We start from the raw sequence: 23,372 nt of genomic DNA, 5'->3' as shown, positions 1-23,372 counted from the left end.
GCCTGCCACTACATCAGCATGGGAAAAAATACTGAAACAAATATAGACAAATGTCTGATAATCCAAATTATGAAAGAAACCTAATAGCTTTTGTTCTACTCCCATCCTTACTCAACTCAGCCTCATCACTAGTTTCAAACCATCAAAGCTTTTGTTAAATGTAAAAAAGCCAATAAAAATAGGTAACAGAAAAATAAGCCCCAATCTATAAGGAAGAATTAGTAACTAGAACAATTCCAAAGATTACATATAAACTGTTTCTGGAAATCACTCATGCTTTGCTGTCCTTTTTTAAATGTGATTAGTGATTCACTTTTCATTTACATTCCATTTCAGACTGCTTTTCAAAAGAGAGGGAATTTTCAAAGAAAAAGTTTAGATTTTTGAGACTGACACATTGAAGTTTAATATTGGGATATAAACTAATTCAACCAAAAAAAATAATAATAAAAAGGAAAAAGCTGAAAATCCAACAGTAGCACTCAATTTCAAAGGAGGGACAACATCTCTAAAACAATGACTACAGGGCTCAGGAATCTCTGGATAAAATCAAACAGCTTCTTCACAAATATATACATACGCAAAAAAACTATTCTCCCCAACTTCCAAAACTCCTACAACTTACCAAACTCAGGTCACTGCAATTTTACACAGTATTTATGATCTGGTGAAATGACACAGGCTTACTCTGCTCACTAACATGATGAAACACAAACAGAAAGAGCTAATTCTATTAGTTTTCCCTCAGTTAATCAGTCCTAAGCCATAAGCCCAGCAAGTTTGTTTTGTTTTTAAATTTGACATGGATATACCTTTAATGTGCCTGACTATACGCTTCGAGCCACCATACAGCACTGACAAAAGTAAATTCTTCCAATTAGCAATAAATATACCCAGCATGGCTAAAGTAGGGAAATAGTGTAGTAAAATGTTATACACTGCAGATGCAAACACTTGGGCATCTGATTAATTTGGGGTTGGGGAGGAGGAAATATGCAAGGTTGTCAAAAGCTGCCATGCCACTCATAAATATATTATCTGAGCAGATGAGAAAGGAGAAAACCTACGGGGGAGAAAAGGTCAGTATTTTAATTTTTAGCAATTCTTTCTCTTCAATCCATTTACTTACAATTTATGAAAAGAGAAAAATGGATACAGGGGGAGAAAAAGTGAAGTTATATGGTATTTTCCTCTTAGAGTAGTTTTATCCTGGAAATAACCTATGCAGACTGACTGTATAACCAGACAATTAAAGCGTACACCAGTTTCTATGCCACTGGTGAATAGTAATTAATAACTTCACACTTTTTGTCTCTTAACAAGAAGGGAATGGCACTTTCAAAATCATTACTGCTCTGTCATCTTGGTTCATTGCCAAAGCAAGGAGCTTCAGAACACCTGTCAAATAACACGCAGCTTGTGGAAAAGAAACATATACCAAAATAGGATCATATAAAATTTTCATGTATGTAGAGAATGGAATGAATTTGGGTTAACAAAAAGTCACTCATTCTGACAAGCTTTGGGGGAAGAAAGGAAGAGATTTCCAAAGAATGTATATGACTGGAGTCAATATAATGAAAATCTACCTCAGCAGTGATCAGTGGCATCAACACAAAGTCTAATAGTAGTTATATTCTCAGCCTTAGCCACATTTCCAATTGTTTCAGTAATTAAAAGGACAAAATGCCTCTGCCTTCTCAAATAAGAATGCCTAAGTCAAATGTTTAACTATCCTTTTCCTTATTCTGAGTATCCTGTCCATTCTTATAAACTAAAAATAGGTTTCCATACCAAGATTCTGTTAAAAATATTCATCACCTCACATACACCCATCTATAACTGCAAAAACATGTAGGTGAGTATCATCCCAGAGGTAAGGCAAATAAACATCTATTGCATGGTGCACAGGCCAAGATCAAATACAAACATTTAAAGCATGATCCCTGAACCATTAAACAGAAGTGGAGATTAGAAAATATAGAAATAATTTGAAGTATAGGCTTTCCTTTTATTTTTATGTTTGTTAATTAAAAAAATCAATTTAAGTACTGATACTAATTTTGTGCAGATCCATTTTAAATATAATAATAAAAAATTCAACGTATAGGTGAAAAAAGAAGCCAAACCCCATTAGCACATAGTAGGTACTAAGTTTTGTTTGTTTTAATGAACAGTTGACTATTACATGTTCTCAGTATACCATATGCTATGTGAGATTGCTTTTGTTGATGGAATTACTAATTATAAACAATATGACTTTGTAATGTCTAGTCGCTGGACAAAACTGGGACTGTCTTCATCTTTGCACTGCCAGCAGCAATTACAGCATGGAGGACATGCTGGAGACTTTCCTTGAAGATTACTGAATCCATGGAAGAACGAAGTTTCTGATAATTAGTGTTTGGCTAAGTTCAATCATTTACTAACCTGAAGGGAAGGAAATCAGGAAAAAGACCCAAAGACAATCACAAAAGTAAGATATTTTGCATATAAATGTTTGGTTAAGAACTGTCAAGAAGGTTACTACATTGATGGAGCAGCATACTTCCTAGCACTCAGCAGGTACATAAAGCTGATACATTATGTCCTCCAAAGCAAACCCAGGATAACTGATCACTCTATTTTACAATTCTAAAGAAATTTTATATTTATTATCCAACTGAAATACGTCTTAAAAAAGAGCATAAAAAGTACATTATGCTAATTGGAAAGTGGCATTATGAGAGCAATTGTATGGATCATATGCACACATTATAGGCATTGGAATGATTAACTTACATCTGTGTTTTAGGGGTAACAAGCCTCCACAGGGGTTCACTACTACTTAGTTGACTGACTTCAAAAAGCAGACAAACTGAATTATGTACACTCTATAGTTAACCTTGTCAGTCTTTGAACAGCATCAATGAAAATCAATTTTCCACTTTCCTGCTCCACCAAAAAAATTTCCAACTTCTAAGATTAAAAATTCAGCTTCTAAGATTAATAGCCTGTGATGAAAAAGTACCTGTGTGGTCCAACATGGCATTCAAGCCACAAGACGACTGCCAGCTGGCCTGGTTACCTTCACAGCACATGCCAGAAAGCTGGTTGACAATGGATATATTTGATCAGAACAGGGCTTTGGTTGTAAATTTGTGCAGTGCTTACCCTCCACATTATGCCATGCAAATGTGCAAGTAATTGCCCTGGCTCTAAAATTCCATTGAGGCTCAAAAAAGCTCCTTTGGAGGAAAATAAGAATTAAAAATAGTTCAAGGAGGGACAAGAAGACTGAAGAAAGGGAAAGCAAGCCACAAGTACAGACTCTGACATTTACAACTTCACAAAAGCAAGTAAAACATTAAGCAGGGAATTAGATTATGTGTCTTTCTTGAAAGCTTTCCCCAAGTAAACAGACTTTCAGAAAATTGTTGCTACTACAAGGGTCCCCATTAATGAAAACACAGCCTGGGAAAGAAACAATCTGTCTCCAACACTTCTGATTGAAATGTTTAAATGAAGAGAACTAAACCCTCTACAGAGTCTGGAACAAAATCCTCAAATTTAAAATTAAATTTTGACATGGGTACTGCTATAGTTTAGATATGAGGTGTCACCCGAAAGTTGCTGTTAATGCAAGGATATTCAGAGCTGAAATGACTGGATTGAGAAAGTTCTAACCTAATCAGTCCATCCTACTTTGAAGGGATTGGCTAGATGCTAATTGCAGGCACATGGGGCATGACTGTAGAAGGTGAGTCACTGAAGATGTTCCACAAGGCTGCATCTTCCCTGTTATCATCCTTCCCTGCTTCCTGATACCACCATAAACTGAGCAGCTTTCCTCTGCTGGGCCCTTCCCTTGCGATGTGCTGCCTCATCTTGGGCCCAGAACAAAGGAGTTGGATATCTGTGGGTTGAGACCTCTAAAACCATCAGCACCAAATAAGCTTTTCTTCAGTTACTCTTTTCTGGTATTTTGGTTAAAGTGATTAAAAAACAAACAAACACTAAAACAGGTGCTCAGACAAAGGGGGTTGGGGGGATTAGAGAGACAGTCTTTTAAACCAAGGATGCTGGAACAATTTGATATCAAGAATGAAATTGGATGTGTACCTCATGCCCTATGTAAGAATTATTCAAAGAGGATCTAAATTTAAGAACTAAAACTAAAGACTTTTATAAGAAAATACAGGAGTAGAAATCAGGGATGTAATTAAAAAAATACTTAGAGGTAAATGAGAAAACTGATGCAACATATCAAAACCTCTCGGACAATATAAGGTAGCGCTAGAAGGAAAGTTCAATGCACTGAGCTCATTCATTAAAAGAACAGAAAGTCAACAAATAAATAACCTAATATTATACCTCAAAGCCCTAGAAAAAGAAGAACAAATCAACACCAAAAGCAGGAAAGACAGGAAAATAATTAAAATCAGATCTGAAATCAATGAAACTAAAACAACAACAAAAAATCCAAAAAAATTGACAAAATAGTTGTTTTTTTGAAAAAATAAATTGATAAACCCTTAGCCAAGCTAACAAAGAGAAAGAAAGAAAACTCAAATTACTAAAATTTGTGATGAAAAAGAAAACACAGCAGTATATCTTGACCTTAGATTAAGAAATGGTTCCTTAGATATAATGAAAAGAAAAGGCACCAAAATAAAAATAGATAAACTTAAGTTCATCAAAATAAAAACTTTTGTGCTTCAAAGGACACTATCAAGATAGAGAAAGACAGCTTAAAGAAACAGTGAAAATATTTGCAAATCATATCTGATAAGAGTCTATAATCCAGAATACTTGAATATTGAGAAGTGACATCATAACAACATATATCCATGCGATGGAATGTTATTTGGCCAAAAAAATGGAATGAAATATTGATACATGCTACAATATGAATGAACTCTGAAAACTTGTAAAGTCAAAGAAGCCAGTCACAAAAGATCACACACTCTGATTCAATATAAAAATCCAGAACAACAACAACAACAAAAATCCAGAACAAACATATCTGCAGAGAAAAAAGGTAGTTTGGTCATTATCTAGGATTGGTGAGGCTCGGAGTAAGAAATGGAAAGTGACTGCTATTAATTATAGTGCTTCTTTTGAAAATGTTCTAAAATGGACTTTGGTAAAGATTGTAAAATTAAATATACTCAAAAGTGGTGAATGTCATACTTTATGAGAATTGTATGGCATACTTTATGTGAATCATATCTCAATAAAATTATTATATAAAGTTTAAAAATTTTAAAAAAGATTTCACAGAAGTAATCTCAATTCCTTTAACATATAGCACTTCTGCATAGATGAGTAAAATAAAGCCCAGTAAAAGGTCCAGCATTAGCACTTCTTTCAATCATTCACTTGTTCATTTATTCATTCAGTAAATATTTAATAAATATTTCAGTAAACACTTATTCTCAGTAAATATTTAATAAGCACATATTATGATTCAGTTAATATTTAGTATTTATTAAGCCATGTATTACGACCAGGTGTTTTTCTAGGCATTAGAGAGAAAGACAAAAATCCCTGAGCATAGGAAGTATACCTCCAGAGGGAATATGGTGGAGAAAATACGCAATATTAGAAAGAAAAATATAGTGTGGTAGAAGAAGATAAGTATTTAAGGAAAATAAGGAGAGTGAGGAAATTAGGAGATGTTAAGAACTTACAATTTTAAGACTAGTGTTCAGGCTAGGCCTCATTTGAAAAGATGACGTCTGAATAAAACAAGAAAATAGGTGAGGAAGTGAGGTATGAGATATATGGAAGTGAAAATAAGTAGTGGATATCACAAAGGCTCAGGTGGAAGCATGCCCAGAAAGACCAGAGTGAAGATGGAGAAGACAAGAAAGAGACAAAGTCAGACAAGTAACAGGAAGCCAAATCTTATAAGGTCTTGGTAGTAAAGACATTTTGCAGAAGGAGATGGGACTTTTCATTTTAATGAGATCACTCTAAACAGCGAATTGAGAGTAGACTGAAGGGAAAAGAGCAAAAACAAAGGTCACTAAGTATTTTACTGACATAATTGAGACAAGAGTTGATGGTACCTTGAACTAGAGAGACAGTAGTAGAGCTGTCCAGGTGAAGTTAGATCCTGATATACAGACACATTCATCTAGAGAGGCAGATGGCTATGAATTAGAGACAAACAGAAAAGTCAAAGAAAAATGGTAAGGTTTCTGAACTGAGCAACTTATAAGATGACTTTACACATTAAGTACTAAACACGTATAAAGCACCCAATTATGCCAAATCTACTTTACTGTGTCCTGTAATACTAGAAAATCAGTGATATATCTGTTCAAGATGTAGGTCAGCATGTAATTTACTACAGTTTTAACTATGAGCCTCTATGTAGAATTTTTTTGGGGGGGAGGTCATTTTAGTCCAATACTTAATAAATACAAAAGACTGAGGCACATCTGTAATTACATAAAATACTAATATGGTACATTTCACTAGGGTCCTCTGGACAAAGAGATGCAGCAATGTTAAGCAGAACGTCTGAAGCAGACAGGCACTCACTCTCTCCCTTGTTCAACCTAAAGGAAAATTAGCATCTGTAGAGTCCATTCCAGTCTTGACTGTAATCTAACCCAAAGGGAGAGTAGCCTATAAAAAGAACTTCTGACCTTCCCCTTCATCTGCTTTACTTAACCATGCAAGAGGAAGCAAGTCTCAGATGTGACTGTGAAGGGAGGGTGGTGTGACTATGAGGAAGAGCACGAGAGAATTTAGATTGAGAGTGAGGAAATCCCATCTTCCTTAATGAAAGGAGGCCCTAGAACTTTGAAGGTTAGTACTGACAAAAGATTCTGAAAGATTGGAGAAGACAACCCATAACCCCAGGACCATCTCCTACTACCTCTGACATCTAGTGGTATAATGTGGGAGGGAGGGTTGCTCCTTTTCTGACAGAGACATGTATCACCATTGCAAATGGGCCCATGCCTGAATTTCCCCAAGCTCAGATGAGATAAATATATTCAAAAACTTCAGTAAATACAAGGGAAATAAGTCTAAATGGTCTTTGATGAAGCTTTCTTCTCTTATGCACACAGATCCCAGCCCATTTTTCACAGAGATCTAAGATAAGAATTGAGCCTATCTTTCTCTTCCCAGCTGTCTCTAACATCAACTGTTTTATGTCCACCTAAACTTAGACCTTTCAAAGTCCAAAACCCTAAAGGACACACAGAGGTCAATGTTACAGATATCTTGGAGGTGCTAGTTTCCAACTATTAAGACACGAGGATAAGGTCATGCTAAATTTGTCTCAAGTCTAAAGTTTTGGCTATTTTGAAAGAAATAGTTTCAAGTATAAAGAGTACTTCAAATCAGGTCTAAGTGTAATTCATTTACTTCTATAAATGTAATACAGTGTTATAATAAAAGACTATATGTTTATATAATAGACTATTATATATATATATATTATATGATTATGCATTATGACAATAAGTATATATAAAAATAAATATGTATGCATTATTTAATTTTTGGTCACTGTATTTCTCTCAAATTATTTAAAGTCTAAGTTATCATAACCTGGACTGGACTTCCATGGGCTGTTTCCCAAGTGGAGCTTCTTCTTCTCATCTTGATATTTAGCAACATCACTCTCATCAATTTTTAGAGAGGATAGAGACAAATGGACAAGAAAATGGAGATGTTCCTTAGTACAAGTTCATCAATATAAATGATCTGCAGTTAAAATGCCACTTACTTGACTGCAGAAGTTGTTTCTATAGAATTTAATGACATATGACAAGAACCAAGCCTCTAAAATAACTATTAATTTGTACTAAGTACTTCAACTTATTCCATCTGAATCACCACAAATTCTGAGCTATTAGAATACAAATTAATAAAACTGAATACTACTGCATTATCAGATCTGAAGAAATGCAAAGAATTGAGAATCTAAATGTTCCTGAAATATGACAATAAAAAGGGAATAGAGCTGGGGTTGTAGCTTAGTGGTAGAGCATTTGCCTAGCATGTGTGGGGCACTAGGTTCAGTTCTCAGCACTGCATATAAATAAATAAAGGTCCATTGACAAGTAAAAAAAAAAATTAAAGGGAATAGAAGTTTCTTTGGTCTTGAATTTTATACTATAAACAACTTCAAAAGTGGTAAATTAAAAAAAATGATAAGTAATCTATGACCACTGAAAAAGGATATTACTTTTTCTTTTATAAAATATGTCTGCTAAAATATATTAAGCCCTCATTTTATTCTTTAAAAAAAATCTCACATTAATCTTGTATTTAAAAAATCAAAATGTTAATAGGCCAGTTGAAATAAAAAATGGTCTTAATGGTGACTATTACAATTCTAGAAACAGAATGAGAACTTGCTTTCCTACCACTCATGTGGTTTCCATGGGTCTGGTCTGTGAATTCTTTATTTTAGGTGACAAAAGCATACATTTTTAAGGCTTATATATATATAAAGCAACAGTTCTTTACCAGTTTCACATCAAGTATGTGAGAATCTCTTAAATGCTTTGCACTTTCTTCCCCAAAAATGCACACATAGGCACGACATACAAAATGTTACATAAAATTTTCAGTATTCACAGATCTCCCCTTAGTGCTGTACTTGATTGATAAGATGTTCACATACAACAATCAAAGAATGAGTAAATTTCAAAATTTGTATTTTTTATGTCCAAAAGATGTTTTCATTCCTTCTTCCTACCTTTAATTTCCTCAATTTCACCAACTATGCCTGGCAATATTCAAAACCAGAGTTATTCTTCTGTTACACATGATTATCTTTTAGACCAGGACCAGCAAACTTTTTCTGAAAGGGTAGACAATATGTGTTTCAGGCCTTTCAGGTCACTCAATCTCTGTGGCAACTAAACTGCACACATACTCCTACCTTACAAAAAGGAAAAAAAATAAGAAAAGAAAAACATAGGGAAGAACAACAAAATCAACCCTGAGAATGTAGTTACCTTAGAGGAAGACAAAAAATAAATGATAGAAGGTATGGAGAAAATGGTCTTTAGTTGTCTCTATAATATTTTACTACTTTTAATTTTAAAGGAAAAATGCTAATTTTAAGAAAAAAAGATTGGAAAAGTAAAATCTCCACCTACATTCTAGGTTAAAATGGAGGACTCCCTTAACAATTATAAGATTCTATTTTACCACTGACATCAACAAAGGCTAGAGCCTTCTGTCCCAGTTCCATTCCCAAGGCTCCTGATAAGTGCTCCCATATCACCAAGAGGATCCCAGAAAGCCTTAGTCAAGATTGTAATGTTTGCATGTAAGGATTTGGACACATTTTCTAGATGAACAAATTTCATTTCTGAGCACAACTGTAAGCTATAGTCAGTTGGCAAACAGGCTGGCAAGGACTCATTTCAGCCTACTGGGTGGGAAAATGAAAATGCATGGACTCTACGCCCAAATATTAGAGCACACACTCACTTGAAAATGCAATGAGAAATCCAAATCAAAAATAATTTTCTCAAGAGTGCAGAAATAACAGAATGCAGAAATAAAACAATACCAATGTCAGTAAGTACTAATTATTCCATAAAGACAAATACAACCATTATGCTAAGGATTATGCAATGAGTATGCTTATAAATATATAGTAAGTTTTAAATCCCTTAATAAAAAAAACAAATTCAAAGAAGCAAAATTATATATCAAAATCATTTCTTATTTTCTCTAGATCAGCTTCTAGTACTGTGACTGAGGGAATAGTATATTGTGCCTCCATGGTCAGAGACATATTAGTTACTTGGTAGAAGCATTAGCTTACTATAATAAGTTAAATAATTAGTCTCATGAATAAAACTTGCAATTCAAATATCATCATTATTTTAAACACTAAACAGACTAGACGATTATAATCTTTTGGACAATTTTAACCTTTTATTAATAGTTTCATGAATAATAAAAGTCTAAAATGTGGACAGATTTAAGTCACTAAATGGCCTTCGCTATTGTTCACAGAATAAAATACTTAATTGATTAATGATCTTAGGGTGTCTATAGCCATCTAGTGAACAATCACTTCAATTACCACACCAGACACTTGACAACTGATAAGTTTTCATTATAGTTTAAATATACATGCCCACTTAGTGCTGTAGGCTGACCCAATTTCTTTTTTATGTTCTACTCAATACACTGAGAACAAATACAGATACAGATGGTATTTGTAGTGATTCACTTTTGAGTGTCTATAAACAATGTTTCCATATTCTCTGGAAACACTAACTTCCGTTATTCTTAAATAACTTTTCACACTGTAAGGTCTCTCATACAATTTCTTAATCATTAATCCTCTACCGCTGAGCAATTAAAAATCATGGGGGAGTTTCAGGATGAAAGATCACACCTGTGAAAAGACAATATTGATGCCCATTTGACACAACTATTAGCACTTTTATTATAAACCTATTTTTAAAGTACAATTTGCAATTACTGAGTACTCAAGTAGCCATAATATATTTGATTACAGAAATTATTAGTTCACCAGAGCCAAACATGCATGATTCCAACAAAACTGAACACACAAAAAATAGGCTTAAAAAATTAAAGGAAGGGGGAACTTCAAGGACTCCCAGACTATGCATTAATCCATCTCCAAATGCAAATTTTTATTTTTGCAAAGGTATGCCATCAGGTTTCCTTCTAATTAATTTCTGCTCTAACCTTAATATAAGGAATTGAAAAGCAAACTACTAATAAGTTCTTCAAGTTATTATTTTTTGTCCATTTCATCTTATCACCAAAAAAAAAAACATTTAATAAGTTATGAAAGTATTCCAAAATCTCCTTAAAAGGACTCTCATTTTACACTTTATCCTACCTATTGTTATCCCTTTAATAACTAAGAGATGCTTGAAAATCACAGCCTTATCAGTACATATGAAAAATTCTAGCAAACACAAAGAGAGATTATCACATAGACTATTTCCATCTGCTATTTCTAATAATTACCACCAATACTTTAACAATCATTTTTATCTTAGCAAATAATTTGTGTAGAGGACTTTGAATCTTCTAGAATATTTCCAGGGAGGAGTTGTATAATTATTATTTCTCATTAACCTCATATTAAAGACCTACTTCCCATAGGTGCAATATTCATCATGATTTACTGAAAGGAATAAGGGGGGAAGGGACAGAAACAAACAATTCAAATCACATGATTATTTATACATTTGTCTGAAATTCTTTGTTTTTTAGTGAGTCGAGTAGGGGTTTTTAAATGATTTATTTAGTAAAAATTTGTTGTTGGGGCTGGAGATATGGCTCAAGCGGTAGCGCGCTCGCCTGGCATGCGTGCAGCCCGGGTTCGATCCTCAGCACCACATACAAACAAAGATGTTGTGTCCGCCGAAAAAAACTAAAAAATTGAGCTTAGGCTCCCTATTAAAAATCTAGCTAAACCAAAATATTGCCCTTAAAATACAATGGATTAGGGGAGTGGGGGAGATTATTGGACAAATTTGGGGCTTATCATTATCAACAGTGCCCTTTTAAGCTTGTGGATTTCTGAGCCAATGCAGAAAATGTAACAACAGGGATTTCCCAACAGCAAGAGGCACTCTCCAAGGGAGTAAATTGTCAACTATTGCCTCTCATGAGAAACTTAAGAGTAACCTTGATCCAATCTCAATAGTCAACCCATGTATTATCACCCAGTTGGGGCATAGTGAGTGCATTTCCAAATACAAAAATAAGATGGTATTCTATCAGAAGCCACTGGATACATATACAGAAATAAAATTTAAATAATTTTGAAGTAAGCTTAGCCTAAGAAACTGAAAACATCCTTCTCTCACTTCAACTAGTCCCTAAAGCATCTATATCTTTCTAATGTAAAAAAAGGTCTATGTCTTATGATGAATATCAAAAACGATGACCTTCTAGAACTAAGAGGCAGAATATAAAGCAGAACCACAGTCATGAAAGATGTTCTGATATGGAGGAGATAGACCTAATTCCATAAAAGATAATCAGAAAGACATGATTCAAATTCAAAATAGCTACTTGTTATCCTTTACCTCTTTGGGGTTTTAGCTTCCTCTGCAAAAGGGGACATTAATACCCATGTCAAAAGACTCTTAGTGGTTTTTATAAAACAATGCAAATAGGTTCTAACATATCACTAGCATTCAATAAAAGCTTTGCCCTTCCTTGCTGTGCCCTAAGCCAAGACAGTGCTGCCAACAAAAGAATGACTCTAAACATCCTGATGTTTGTTTCATAATAATTAGATATGCACTATCCAATAAAGTAGCACTAGTCACATGCAGCTATTTAAGTTCATTTTAATTATAATTAAATAAATCTAAAAATTCCAGTTCTTCAGTCAGTTAGTGCTACAGGTTTCATGGCTAGAGACAATTGTATTGGATAGTACAGATAGACAACATTTCATTACCTTCAAATCCTACTGGATAGAGCTGATATAGACTCTAAAGCAGGGGTCAGAAAACTTTTTTTTTCTGAAAGTGCCAAACAGCAAATTATTTAGGCTTTGCTGACCATGCAAGATTCTATCTTTTTTTTTATTGGTTGTTCAAAACATTACAAAGCTCTTGATGTATCATATTTCATACATTAGATTCAAGTGGGTTATGAACTCCCATTTTTACCCCAAATACAGATTGCAGAATCACATCGGTTACACATCCACATTTTTACATAATGCCATATTAGTGACTGTTGTATTCTGCTACCTTTCCTATCCTCAACTACCCCCCCTCCCCTCCCCTCCCATCTTCTCTCTCTACGCCATCTACTGTAATTCATTTCTCTCCTTGTTTATTTTTCCATTCCCCTCACAACCTCTTATATGTAATTTTGTATAACAATGAGGGTCTCCTTCCATTTCCATGCAATATCCCTTTTCTCTCTCTTTCCCTCCCACCTCATGTCTCTGTTTAATGTTAATCTTTTCCTCCTGCTCTTCCTCCCTACTCTGTTCTTAGTTGCTCTCATTATATCAAAGAAGACATTTGGCATTTGTTTTTTAGGGATTGGCTAGCTTCACTTAGCATAATCTGCTCTAGTGCCATCCATTTCCCTGCAAATTCCATGATTTTGTCATTTTTTAGTGCTGCGTAATACTCCATGGTGTATGCAGAAAAAGCATTTGACAAAGTACAGCATCTCTTTATGTTCAAAACATTAGAAAAACTAGGGATAACAGGAACTTACCTCAACATTGTAAAAGCTGTCTATGCTAAGCCTCAAGATTCTATCTTAACTACTCAACTCTGCTATTACCACATAAAAGCAGTCACAGATGATACATAAATGAATGATCTTGGCTCTGTTTCAATAAAATCTCATTTACAAAAATAGACGGCAGGCTAGATTTGGCCCAGCAGGGCATAGTTTGCCAAACCCTGCTCTAGAGTATTCCATGCCCAGACCCCAATACAAGCATTCTACCCAGAACCACTATCTACCACCTTTAAGAATGAGTGGTCTTGGCTGGGGACGTGGCTCAAGCGGTAGCGCGCTCGTCTGGCATGCGTGCGGCCCGGGTTCGATCCTCAGCACCACATACCAACAAAGATGTTGTGTCTGCCGAGAACTAAAAATATAAAAAAATAAATATTAAAAATTCTCTCTCCTCTCTCTCTCTCTCTCTCTCTCTCTCTCTCTCTCTCTCTCTCTCCTGTCTCACTCTCTCTTTAAAAAAAAAAGAATGAGTAGTCTTACATTCACTGACAGGAAATAGCAGTTTAATGGAGTCAAATGAATTTAATATTTACCATAACTATTCTTTTACAAATCAAAAATAATCATGTACATAGTACTAAACAGATGAAGTTTATAGTGTTCATAAAGTCATAGTACCTAAAATGTGTTTGGTATCTGGTCTATCATTGTAAAGCAGATACTCTCCATCCACATAAAGCCAGCCTGACATACTCCTGGAATTCTGAATTTACACACCCAATTAACTGCCTGCTTAATATGCCTGGAGATCTATTACTCATCTCAAAGGCAACACATACAAGAAGGAACTCTTAATCCTTTAGTAAAAGGCTACATTGGCTTTCCTCCTGACTCCCACCTTTCCCTCACAAATACCGATAGTTAAACTCGGTACCAAAAACTAGCTCCCTTATGTTTCCTCTTCAAAAAAGGCCTAACCTGACCAATCTAAACTAGTCATATAAACATTCTCTAGGCCACTGCCCTGTTTTAATTATCTGCAGAGCATTTACTTCTGTCCTAATATCTTAGTTTTTTAATGTTTGTGTATTCATTTAATTACTGTTTGTTTAACTAAAGTATCTTCTTCATAATAGCCCAGGCCTCAAAAACATGTCTCCCTGCCCCCATCATCCTAGGAAGAATACAAGCTTTACAATAACAGATACCTATATTTTTGCTTAATTCTCTATCCCCAGTGACTAGAACAAAGTTTGGCACATAGATGTTCAATAATTACCCCCCACCCATGAATGAATAAATTTTTATTTAAATGCCTATGTCTTAAACTTTTTCTAAAAAGTGGGTATTTAAATCTAGATAACTAGGGAGCAAACTTGTCTCTCCCACACTACAAAATATATAGTTAAAAATACTCTAATATTTAGAGATGTGAATATGATTACATGATTTACCTCTCTTCCTTTGTATGTCACCAAGGCAGCCAGTGGTTTGGCGTAAAATCTGCTGTAGGAAAATCCCAGGCAACCGTACATACTGTTCGCTGTGAGCTTCAAAGCCTTCTGTTGAATGTCATACTGCAGGCCACACAAGGACGAAAGACAAACAACAATATTTGCAGATGCTTAAGAATTACATTAGGTATCTTTCTAGATCACCAATGAGAAAAAGAACCCCTCAATATCCCTGAAATAAAAAGAGCCCTTAAAATACTCTGTCTTCCAAGGTCTATGATGCCCTAACCTCCTGGAAGCAAGCATATATAGACTCCAAAGTTTCCAGAATTCAGAAAGATCTTGCACAGATACATCCATTGCAGATAGAAGTACCTCCTATTCTGAGGCAGTCTAGTGTTTTTGAATGGCAACTTACCCACAAATAAAATAAGCACATGTGCTTGCCCATAGCATCTTGAGTGTTTGTACTATTATATACTATTCCTAAATAATCAAATTGTAAAAGCTGAAATTTTCATTCAGACGTCTCTTAGTGAAAAAATATACCTGAAGAACAAGATCTGGGTTTAAATCTTGCTGTTTCATTAGCTGTTTGACTTGTTTTCTCCGTTCTACCAGTTTCCGGATTTCTCTGGGCAAAATGCCCATTTCTAAGCTTGGATCTGGCAACTCAGGGATCTGTTCTTGTTCTCCATCCTGATAAACACACAACAGAAATTTTCAGAGAGTAAAACTTCAGTAAAATAAAATTCTAAAATAATATTTGGTAGGCACTTTACCCCATGATCACATCTTTAAAAGCTTCTTTCTTATATGAGTAAAGATTAACGTTCCCTAAGAAAGAGTTGAACAGATTGCAGACCATGGCCCTTCCCACTACCACCTTCCTCCCACCCGTGTTCTATCAGCCTGTCATTCCCAATATCTCCCACCCCTGTAGTTACTCACAAATTTTGATTTCATTTAAAGGGATGGGTTTTTACACATGCTACCATCCTCTTCAACAAGATTGAGGAGCAACATGTTTGGGGAAATTGCTTTTAAAATACAAACGCTCAGACAGACTTCTAGGATTTAAAAAAAATAACCAGCAGCTAAACTACCATTTTAAAGCATTTGTACGACCAAACAAAATGCTATAGAAATTTAAAACTATGGAGAATCATAGCAATTATTGTAAATGTTTTAGACTAAAAATAAAAAGCTAAATACTAAACTAGCAAATTTCTTTTAAGAATTTGAAGCACATTTAAATAGGCCATGACATTTCTAAAAATTAATACAAATATATTCCTTAGCACTGATGTTATACTTTTTACCTATAAATTGCTTTACAATTGGCAGAAGAATAGCAACATTTTCAAAAAGCAACCAGCAGTCTTCTTATATTAAAATTTACAGCAGGAAAAAGCAGGGAAAGAATTAGACCATTTTTCTCAAGTCTCCATTAATTCTATTAACAGGCTACAAAGAAAAGCCAGATGCATTTGCCCTTTCAAAGGTACAAAATTTAAAATAAACCTCTTAGCTTAAAGTATGTCAAGTCAATGCCATTTGATAAGCCAGCCTTTACAAAGTATCTAATTTTATAAAGATCAATATCTGTAAATGAACACTCTTAGAAAAGTAGCAGGGACCTATTGTTTTCCAATATAGCACATGATGATAGCAGACCTATTAAAAAGATCTTGCTACACATTCCAATTTATTTACAGCAACTATGAAAGTCAAATGAAAAGTAAACTTGAAACAATCTGGAGTCAAAAAATTTGCAATCCACTCCCAGCTTCACCATCACTACCTATGTGACACTAACTGATCTGAAGATAAAATATAGTACATGAAAATGATACAGAATCCATTAATAGCTACATGTATACTTCTTAGGTGACTTCTAAAGTCCTTCTACTCTGAAAGGATTCTGTTATATATCCAAAATCCAAATTGAAAAGATCAAATAAACAAAACACTGCTGGTCAGCAGTTGGGGAAAAGGGCTGGATAATGATAATTACCACGTGCTGGTACAGTAGTAGGACAAAGCCCAAAGAACATTAATCAAAGTCAGTCACTATTTGGGAGGTTGTCTACCCAATACCACCTCTGTAAGATTACCCTCTAGTTCCATAGAAAGATTCATCTTTAACAGCCAGATTTGTACTCTGTGAACCCACTCCTGTGGTCACAAGTGATAGGACCAGAGGTGCTCACTGACCTAGGCAAGCCTATTAGATTCTCTTTTTTGGGAATATGGAATTGGAAATGAAAAACAGCTCCTGGGCAGGTGGCTGGAACTAAAAAACATGTAAATTAAGAAGCTAGAGGGCAAATAGGCATCTTCTGCTATGAAAAAAGAGAAGGAAGGAAGGAAAGGAGGACAAAGGAAAGAAGGAAGGAAAGCAAACAGGAGGTATAAAAGAAAAAATAGAAGTATCAATACATGTTACAACACAGATGGACCTTGAAAATAATGTGCAAAGTAAGATACAAAAGACCACATGTTGTATGATTCCATTCATATGAAATGTCCAGAATACACAAATCTATATAGGCAGGAAGATTAGTGATTCCCTAGAGCTGGGAGGAATGGGGGGAGGGATATGATAGTAAAATGTTTCCTTGGGAAATAATAAAAATGTCCTAAAGATGAACATAGTAATGATTACAAACTGAATAATCTAAACGCCAGGACTGCTATGTGGACTGTAATGTGTGTGAATTATACCTCAATAACACTACTTTTAAAAAGATACTGAACCAGTTTATCTCTTTCTGGACAACCTCTCTTTTTGATAACTAAGGACATAATTAATATATCCTTTAAGAAGAAATACTACAGGGACTGGGGTTGTGGCTCAGTGGTAGAGTGCTTGCCTAGCATGCGTGAGGCACTGGGTTTGATCCCTGGCACCACATAAAAATAAAGGCATAAAGAAGAAAAAGAAAAACTACAACACTAACTCCTTTGGTTCTCCTCCTCCTTTAAGCAATACTTTTAATCCTAATTTCAAGAGACCCCAGTTAAAGACAAACCTCTGTAACTTTCTGTGTCTCTGAAACAACGCTTTGCACTGTTGTAAAACAAATGTTTGATGGAAGGGTATAAACTGTTGAAGTCCAGCAGCAAAATAAACTTATCATAAAAACCTGAAATAAAAAGGTCACATAATGTCAAAAAAGTCTAAAGAAAAACACTGTCAAAACATATTAGAAGTACTCTATTAAAAAGTGTAATAGAAACCATTTACTCTTCAGCACTATAAAGCAGACAAAAGAGACAGAAGTGGACTATCACACCATAAAATGATTGGATTAGAGTGAAAGCCCAGATCACAAAAGATTGATGAAAACATCTGTCTCCCCATGAAACCAGCTTGAACCAGTCCTTCCCCAACAGTCCCCAAATATACCATTATTATGGGAAAACACCACTCAGGGCCAATTATTTTGGAGAGAGATCATATCTACTTCCAAAAGAATGTTGCTAAATTCTCCCTCAAGCAAGCATTCCTTCCCACCCAACACCAAATAAAACACCAGGGGCTGGAGATGTGGCTCAAGCGGTAGTGCGCTCGCCTGGCATGCACGGGGCGCTGGGTTGGATCCTCAGCACCACATAAAAATAAAAGATGTTGTGTCCACCGAAAACTAAAAAATAAATATTAAAAAATTCTCTCTCTTAAAAAAAAAACAAAAAAAAAAAACACCAGTAAGTGTGTGGATATCCACTCCCAGCTTCACCATCATTATATATATATATATATATATTTACAAACACACCTTCAAACAATAAAATGGGTAGCACATTTACCTGTACATGAACTGTGCTGAAAACCAGATAAGAAATATTTATATGAATGTCAGTAGTGGAACGATCCACCCTTTTTGCTTACAAAAGGTGAACAGAAAGCTACTATATTTCTCTAGGACATTTACAAAGAGTTTCCTTCACTTTGAGAAGAAACTGAATAAAAATAATAAATGTCCAGTATTAAGACAATAACCATAAACATATATTATGGACAGCTTACCCTGTGTCAAACAATTCTATTTATTCCTTAAATCCCTCTATAGTAGATTATTCTTATGTCCATTTTACAGAAGAAGAAAACGAGTCTTATAGATGTTCAACAGGCAACACAAGATCACATAGTCAGCATTCAAGTCCAAATGTAACACCAAAGTATTACTGTTCCATGTGACTCCAACCAATAATACATCCAATTTTGTCAAAAATGTCTCCTACTCAAGAGTGAATTACTTGATAAAATTCACATTATGTCCAACAATGTGAATATGTGTAACACTACTATTGAACTGTACACTTAAAAATGGTCAAAACGGCTTAAAAATAAGATCCTTTCTAGCTCTACCACAAAACACTATCTTTGCCACTCTTGACAAGGAAAAGTTATTCTCCTGTTAAAATTCGATTTTGTGGCTATTATCTGTATTTAACTCTGTTGGCCAAATGAATTGGTCCTAGCATACTGGCAGAGGCAGAACCTACCCTCACAGAATGGAGGGAAGAAGGGAGAGGTACTCCCATTGCAGGACACATAGCTTCTACACCGGACCAGGGGTTGGCAAAGCATGCACAAACCAAACACAGCTAACTGCCTATTATGTATCATTCATAAGCTAAGAAACATTTTTAAGTGGTTAGAAAAAGTAAAAAAAAAAAAAAAACAGTATTTCAAGATATGTAAAAATTATATAAATAAAAATTATATTAGAATAGCAGAAAAATCCACATTAATTCCATATTAGCTGACTGGCAAACAAGATTTGCACAACATACAAGATAAAAATAAGATCATTATGATCTTATTTTTATCTACTTGCTGACTTCCAAGATCCAATACAGGTCTAGCTATACCTGAAAAAAAACCCTTAACGCCCAGAGTAAACCAATCCAAGGTCTCATCTTACCAACTTTGGGGTCCAAAACCAAGCCTCCAGCATAAGCTGCTTTCTTCCGCCCTTTCTTGTATTTATTGGTATCTCCATCAATTTCTTCATCTTCATCTCTCTAATGTCAAATGAAAGATAACTTAATCAGCCAGCAATTAATTAATTAATTAGGAAGTCTTACCATTCTCTCTTTTTCAATAACAGTACTTAGTTTTAACCAACATTATTTTTAGTTAGTGGTCCTACCTATGGGAAAATACAATTATTGTAATATGTTCATGAATCAAAATGAATGCCAAGCATGGTAGTTTCCTAAGCAATGCTATATCTCAGAATCTATGCAAGTTCTATTTTAAATATTTCTGAACTCATAGAAAGTTCATATTTTTAATTCATGATTATTAAAAATACAACTTTTCATATTATACAGAATTTGTAATTGTAAACGGGTCCTATTAAATTCATCACTCTAATATTCATGATGTAAAAAAAACTACAGTATTTCACATAGGTATTATTGTTCTCTCTCTCTTTTTTTTGGGGGGGGGGTAGGTGGTACCAGGGATTGAACTCAGGAGCACTCAACCACTGAGCCACACCCCCAGCCCTATTTTGTATTTTATTTAGAGACAGGGTCTCACTGAGTTGCTTAGTGCCTTGCCAATGCTGTCAAAGGCTGTCTTTGAATTCATGATTCTCCTGTCTCAGCCTCCTGAGCCACTGGGATTATAGGCATGCACCAATACACCCCAGCTTTTTTTTTAGATGGGATTTTGCTATGCTGCCTAGGGTGACTTCAAATGCCTAAGTTCAAGTGAATTCTCCTGTGTCCTCCCAAGTAGCACAGGGACTATAGGCACATGCCACGATACCTGGCTCACTCTCATTGTTAATATGGACACTTTAAAATAACTATGTCCACATAATGAAAATCCATTCCTGTGTAGTTTACTAATGGCCCACATTTAATGCTTCTGGATAAATTAAATAGTTCTAAATTAATATTCACTATTAATTTTGGTAAGGTTCATAAAACAAGCAAATACAAGAACTTTAATCACACTTTTTTTTTAAAGAGAGAGTGAGAGTGAGAGAGGATTTTAATATTTATTTTTTAGTTTTCGGCGGACACAACATTTCTGTTTGTATGTGGTACTGAGGATCGAACCCGGGCTGCATGCATGCCAGGCAAGCGTGCTATCACTTGAGCCACATCCCCAGCCACCTTAATCACACTTTCAACATTAAATTTCCATTCTGTATCATTTACCATCAATAGATAGAACAGTAGCTAAAGTTTTAGCCCCAATATGATGGAGGCCACTTCAGAAACCTGATTGTAGTGTTCATAATCATACTAGTTCAAACCGAGTATCCCCAATCTGAAAATCTAAAATCTGAAGTGCTCAAAAATATGAAACAGGGGCTGGGGTTGTGGCTCAGTGGTGGAGCGCTTGCCTCGCACGTGAGAGATCCTGGGTTCGATCATCAGCACCATATAAAAATAAACAAAATAAAGATATTGTGTCAATGTATAACTAAAAAATATATTTAAAAAAATATGAAGCATTTTGAGTACCAACATGATGCCTTATTCAAGTACAAAATCCCCACTTCATGTAACAGGGTACAGTCAAAACACAGGTACACTAAAAATATGGTATAAAATTACTACAGGATGTTATATAAGGCATAAAACAATTTTGTGTTTAGACTTCAATCACATCCCCAAGATACCTCATTACAAAAATGCAAATATTCCAAAATCTGGAAAAAAATCAAAATCTGAAACGCTTCCAGTTTCAAACATTTTAGATTACAGATATTAAACCTGTACAGAAAAAATGCAACATAAAAATAAAAGCTCACTGGTTTAAGGAAATTAAAGGTTTAATTGACATTAAGCTTTGGATAGTGGTTAAGTGACAAAACATTTTCCATGTGTAGCTATCTACCAAAAAGGTCTAATTCCACCTTTAAGAATTTCATATTTCACAAATAATTTTGTCTGTACAGAAAAAAGTAGAGAAGGAAGCCACACAAACCCACTGGAACAAACTTGACATGATTTCTAGTACACAGGGGATTATTCTAGAGGCAGATGTTATTGCAGCAATTTTTTAAAAAAAGCTATCTAGGTAATTAAAAAGGAGGAATAAGAAAAGCAAAATACTACGTAATTTTGGACCCACCATTTTTTGCTGAGGCTTTCTGAAAATATGCTTGTCAGGCACGATATAGTTGTTTTTGTAAAATGCATGAAGCAACAAGAACTCATTACGCTCAGATCGTCCACCCATCAGTGTCCTGGACTATTAAATAGAAATTCTTTTTACAATTTGAGCTCCAAATCACAACAAACAAAAACAACTTTGAGTTAGTTAATTTTAATTTTATCAAGATACCTCCTTCAAAACTACTACTAAAATAAAGGCTGCTTTTTTGGGGGGGAAAGTAGTAAATTATTTCTAACATTTTCTTTAAGTATTATAAAAGAGACAGCTTAAATTATTAACAACTTGGCTATTTCCTTACTCCCAAAAGGACCATTCCACCAGACACATCCAGATGTTAGAGAGATGATCCTTATGTTCACCCAAATTTCAGCACACTGCACCTGGCATTCCTCCCCTTCTCCCAACCAGTTTTTCCTTTTACAAAAGATGCCCAGCTTTCAGAATCCAAGTTACTCATTTTATAAGCATGCATTTAGACTCATTATCATATAACAACTACCCCAAGCAAGCACTGAATCCAACAGGAAATGCTTTTTCCCCCTTTCTAAGTTAGGTTTACCATAATGTTTCCAGCGATGTTAGTGATCTGCAATGCTAATGGAAGAACATTTAGCTCACACATGATCTGCAAAATGAACCTGGCATCTTTCCAGGTGTGTTCCAACAGGTACAACAGATGAGAAGATTCACTGTACAGAAAAGTAAGAATGAAACAGAATCAAGTAATTAAAAGAAACAATAACTATAATCAGAACTTCATAAAATCTTCCAAGGAATTTTTGGTGTAAGTAACTTCAGAGCAACAGCACCTTGCCTTTGGAAACAATTTAAAAGAAGGTCGGTATGTAATTAGGAATTCATTTATACCACTGATCCCAGTGCCCTTCTCTAAGCACAAAAAAATTCCACAAAAAAATTCATATGTGTTAATAACTGCATACCTGAAAATCACTGAATCCTTTCATTCATTCTATGAAACAAGCATATATTGCATGTTTACTATGCACTAGGCACTGGCTATACCCAAAATGGACAGGAAGTCCTATCCTCGTGGAGTTTAAATCCTCATGGGGAAGACAAGAGTTTAAAAAATAAAAATAAATTAAATATGTAGTATATTATATAATGCAAAGTGTTAAAGAGAAAAAGTTAAGCCCCAAAGACAGTATAAAATATAAAGAACAGAGATTGAACTTTTAGTTAGAGAACCAGAGAAAACTTCATTGAAAATAAAGACCTGGAAGTGGTGAACAAGTGTTATGATTTAGACCTGAAATGACCCCCAAAAGCTCATGTGTTGAAAGCTTAATCCCCAGTACAGTACTGTTCAGAGGTGGGGCCTTTGGGAGGTAGCTGGATTATAACGATTATAGCATGATTCATCCATGATGGGTTTGGGAGGTGGAAGAAACATTTTAAGAAGTGGTCCTAGTGGGGGGATGCCCTTGAGGGTATACTTCTCTTTCTCTTTCACTCTCTCCTCCCCATGTGTTCCCCACCATGTTCTGCATTTAGACTCATTATCATATAACAACTACCCCAAGCAAGCACTGAATCCAACAGTGCTTAAACGCACAAGCCTAAAT

The 23,372-nt window shown here is 34.9% G+C and overlaps 2 protein-coding genes and 1 non-coding gene across 3 annotated transcripts in view; all 3 read right to left on the bottom strand.

Annotated features, from left to right (window-relative positions):
• Positions 1 to 13,484, bottom strand: part of LOC144252766 (profilin-1-like) — a 43,689-nt gene extending 30,205 nt beyond the window's left edge. The window contains exon 1 of the mRNA XM_077794881.1: positions 13,467 to 13,484. The gene's annotated coding sequence lies outside the window, so the exon portion shown is untranslated. The remainder of the gene's footprint in view (positions 1 to 13,466) is intronic.
• LOC144252802 (DNA polymerase alpha catalytic subunit-like) overlaps positions 12,121 to 23,372 on the bottom strand; it is a 54,874-nt gene continuing 43,622 nt past the window's right edge. Inside the window, 8 exon segments of the mRNA XM_077794910.1 lie at positions 12,121 to 12,171; positions 14,634 to 14,756; positions 15,183 to 15,332; positions 17,669 to 17,726; positions 17,728 to 17,782; positions 19,568 to 19,663; positions 21,738 to 21,861; positions 22,346 to 22,475. Of these exon segments, the coding sequence (XP_077651036.1) occupies positions 12,121 to 12,171; positions 14,634 to 14,756; positions 15,183 to 15,332; positions 17,669 to 17,726; positions 17,728 to 17,782; positions 19,568 to 19,663; positions 21,738 to 21,861; positions 22,346 to 22,475 (787 nt within the window).
• Positions 18,491 to 18,623, bottom strand: LOC144252806 (small Cajal body-specific RNA 24). Its single transcript, XR_013343062.1, has one exon.

This window comes from Urocitellus parryii, unplaced genomic scaffold, assembly GCF_045843805.1.
Source record: "Urocitellus parryii isolate mUroPar1 unplaced genomic scaffold, mUroPar1.hap1 Scaffold_59, whole genome shotgun sequence".
Lineage (NCBI taxonomy): Eukaryota > Metazoa > Chordata > Mammalia > Rodentia > Sciuridae > Urocitellus > Urocitellus parryii.
Note: the sequence above shows the minus strand (reverse complement) of the source record. Positions and strands in the feature narration are given on the sequence as shown.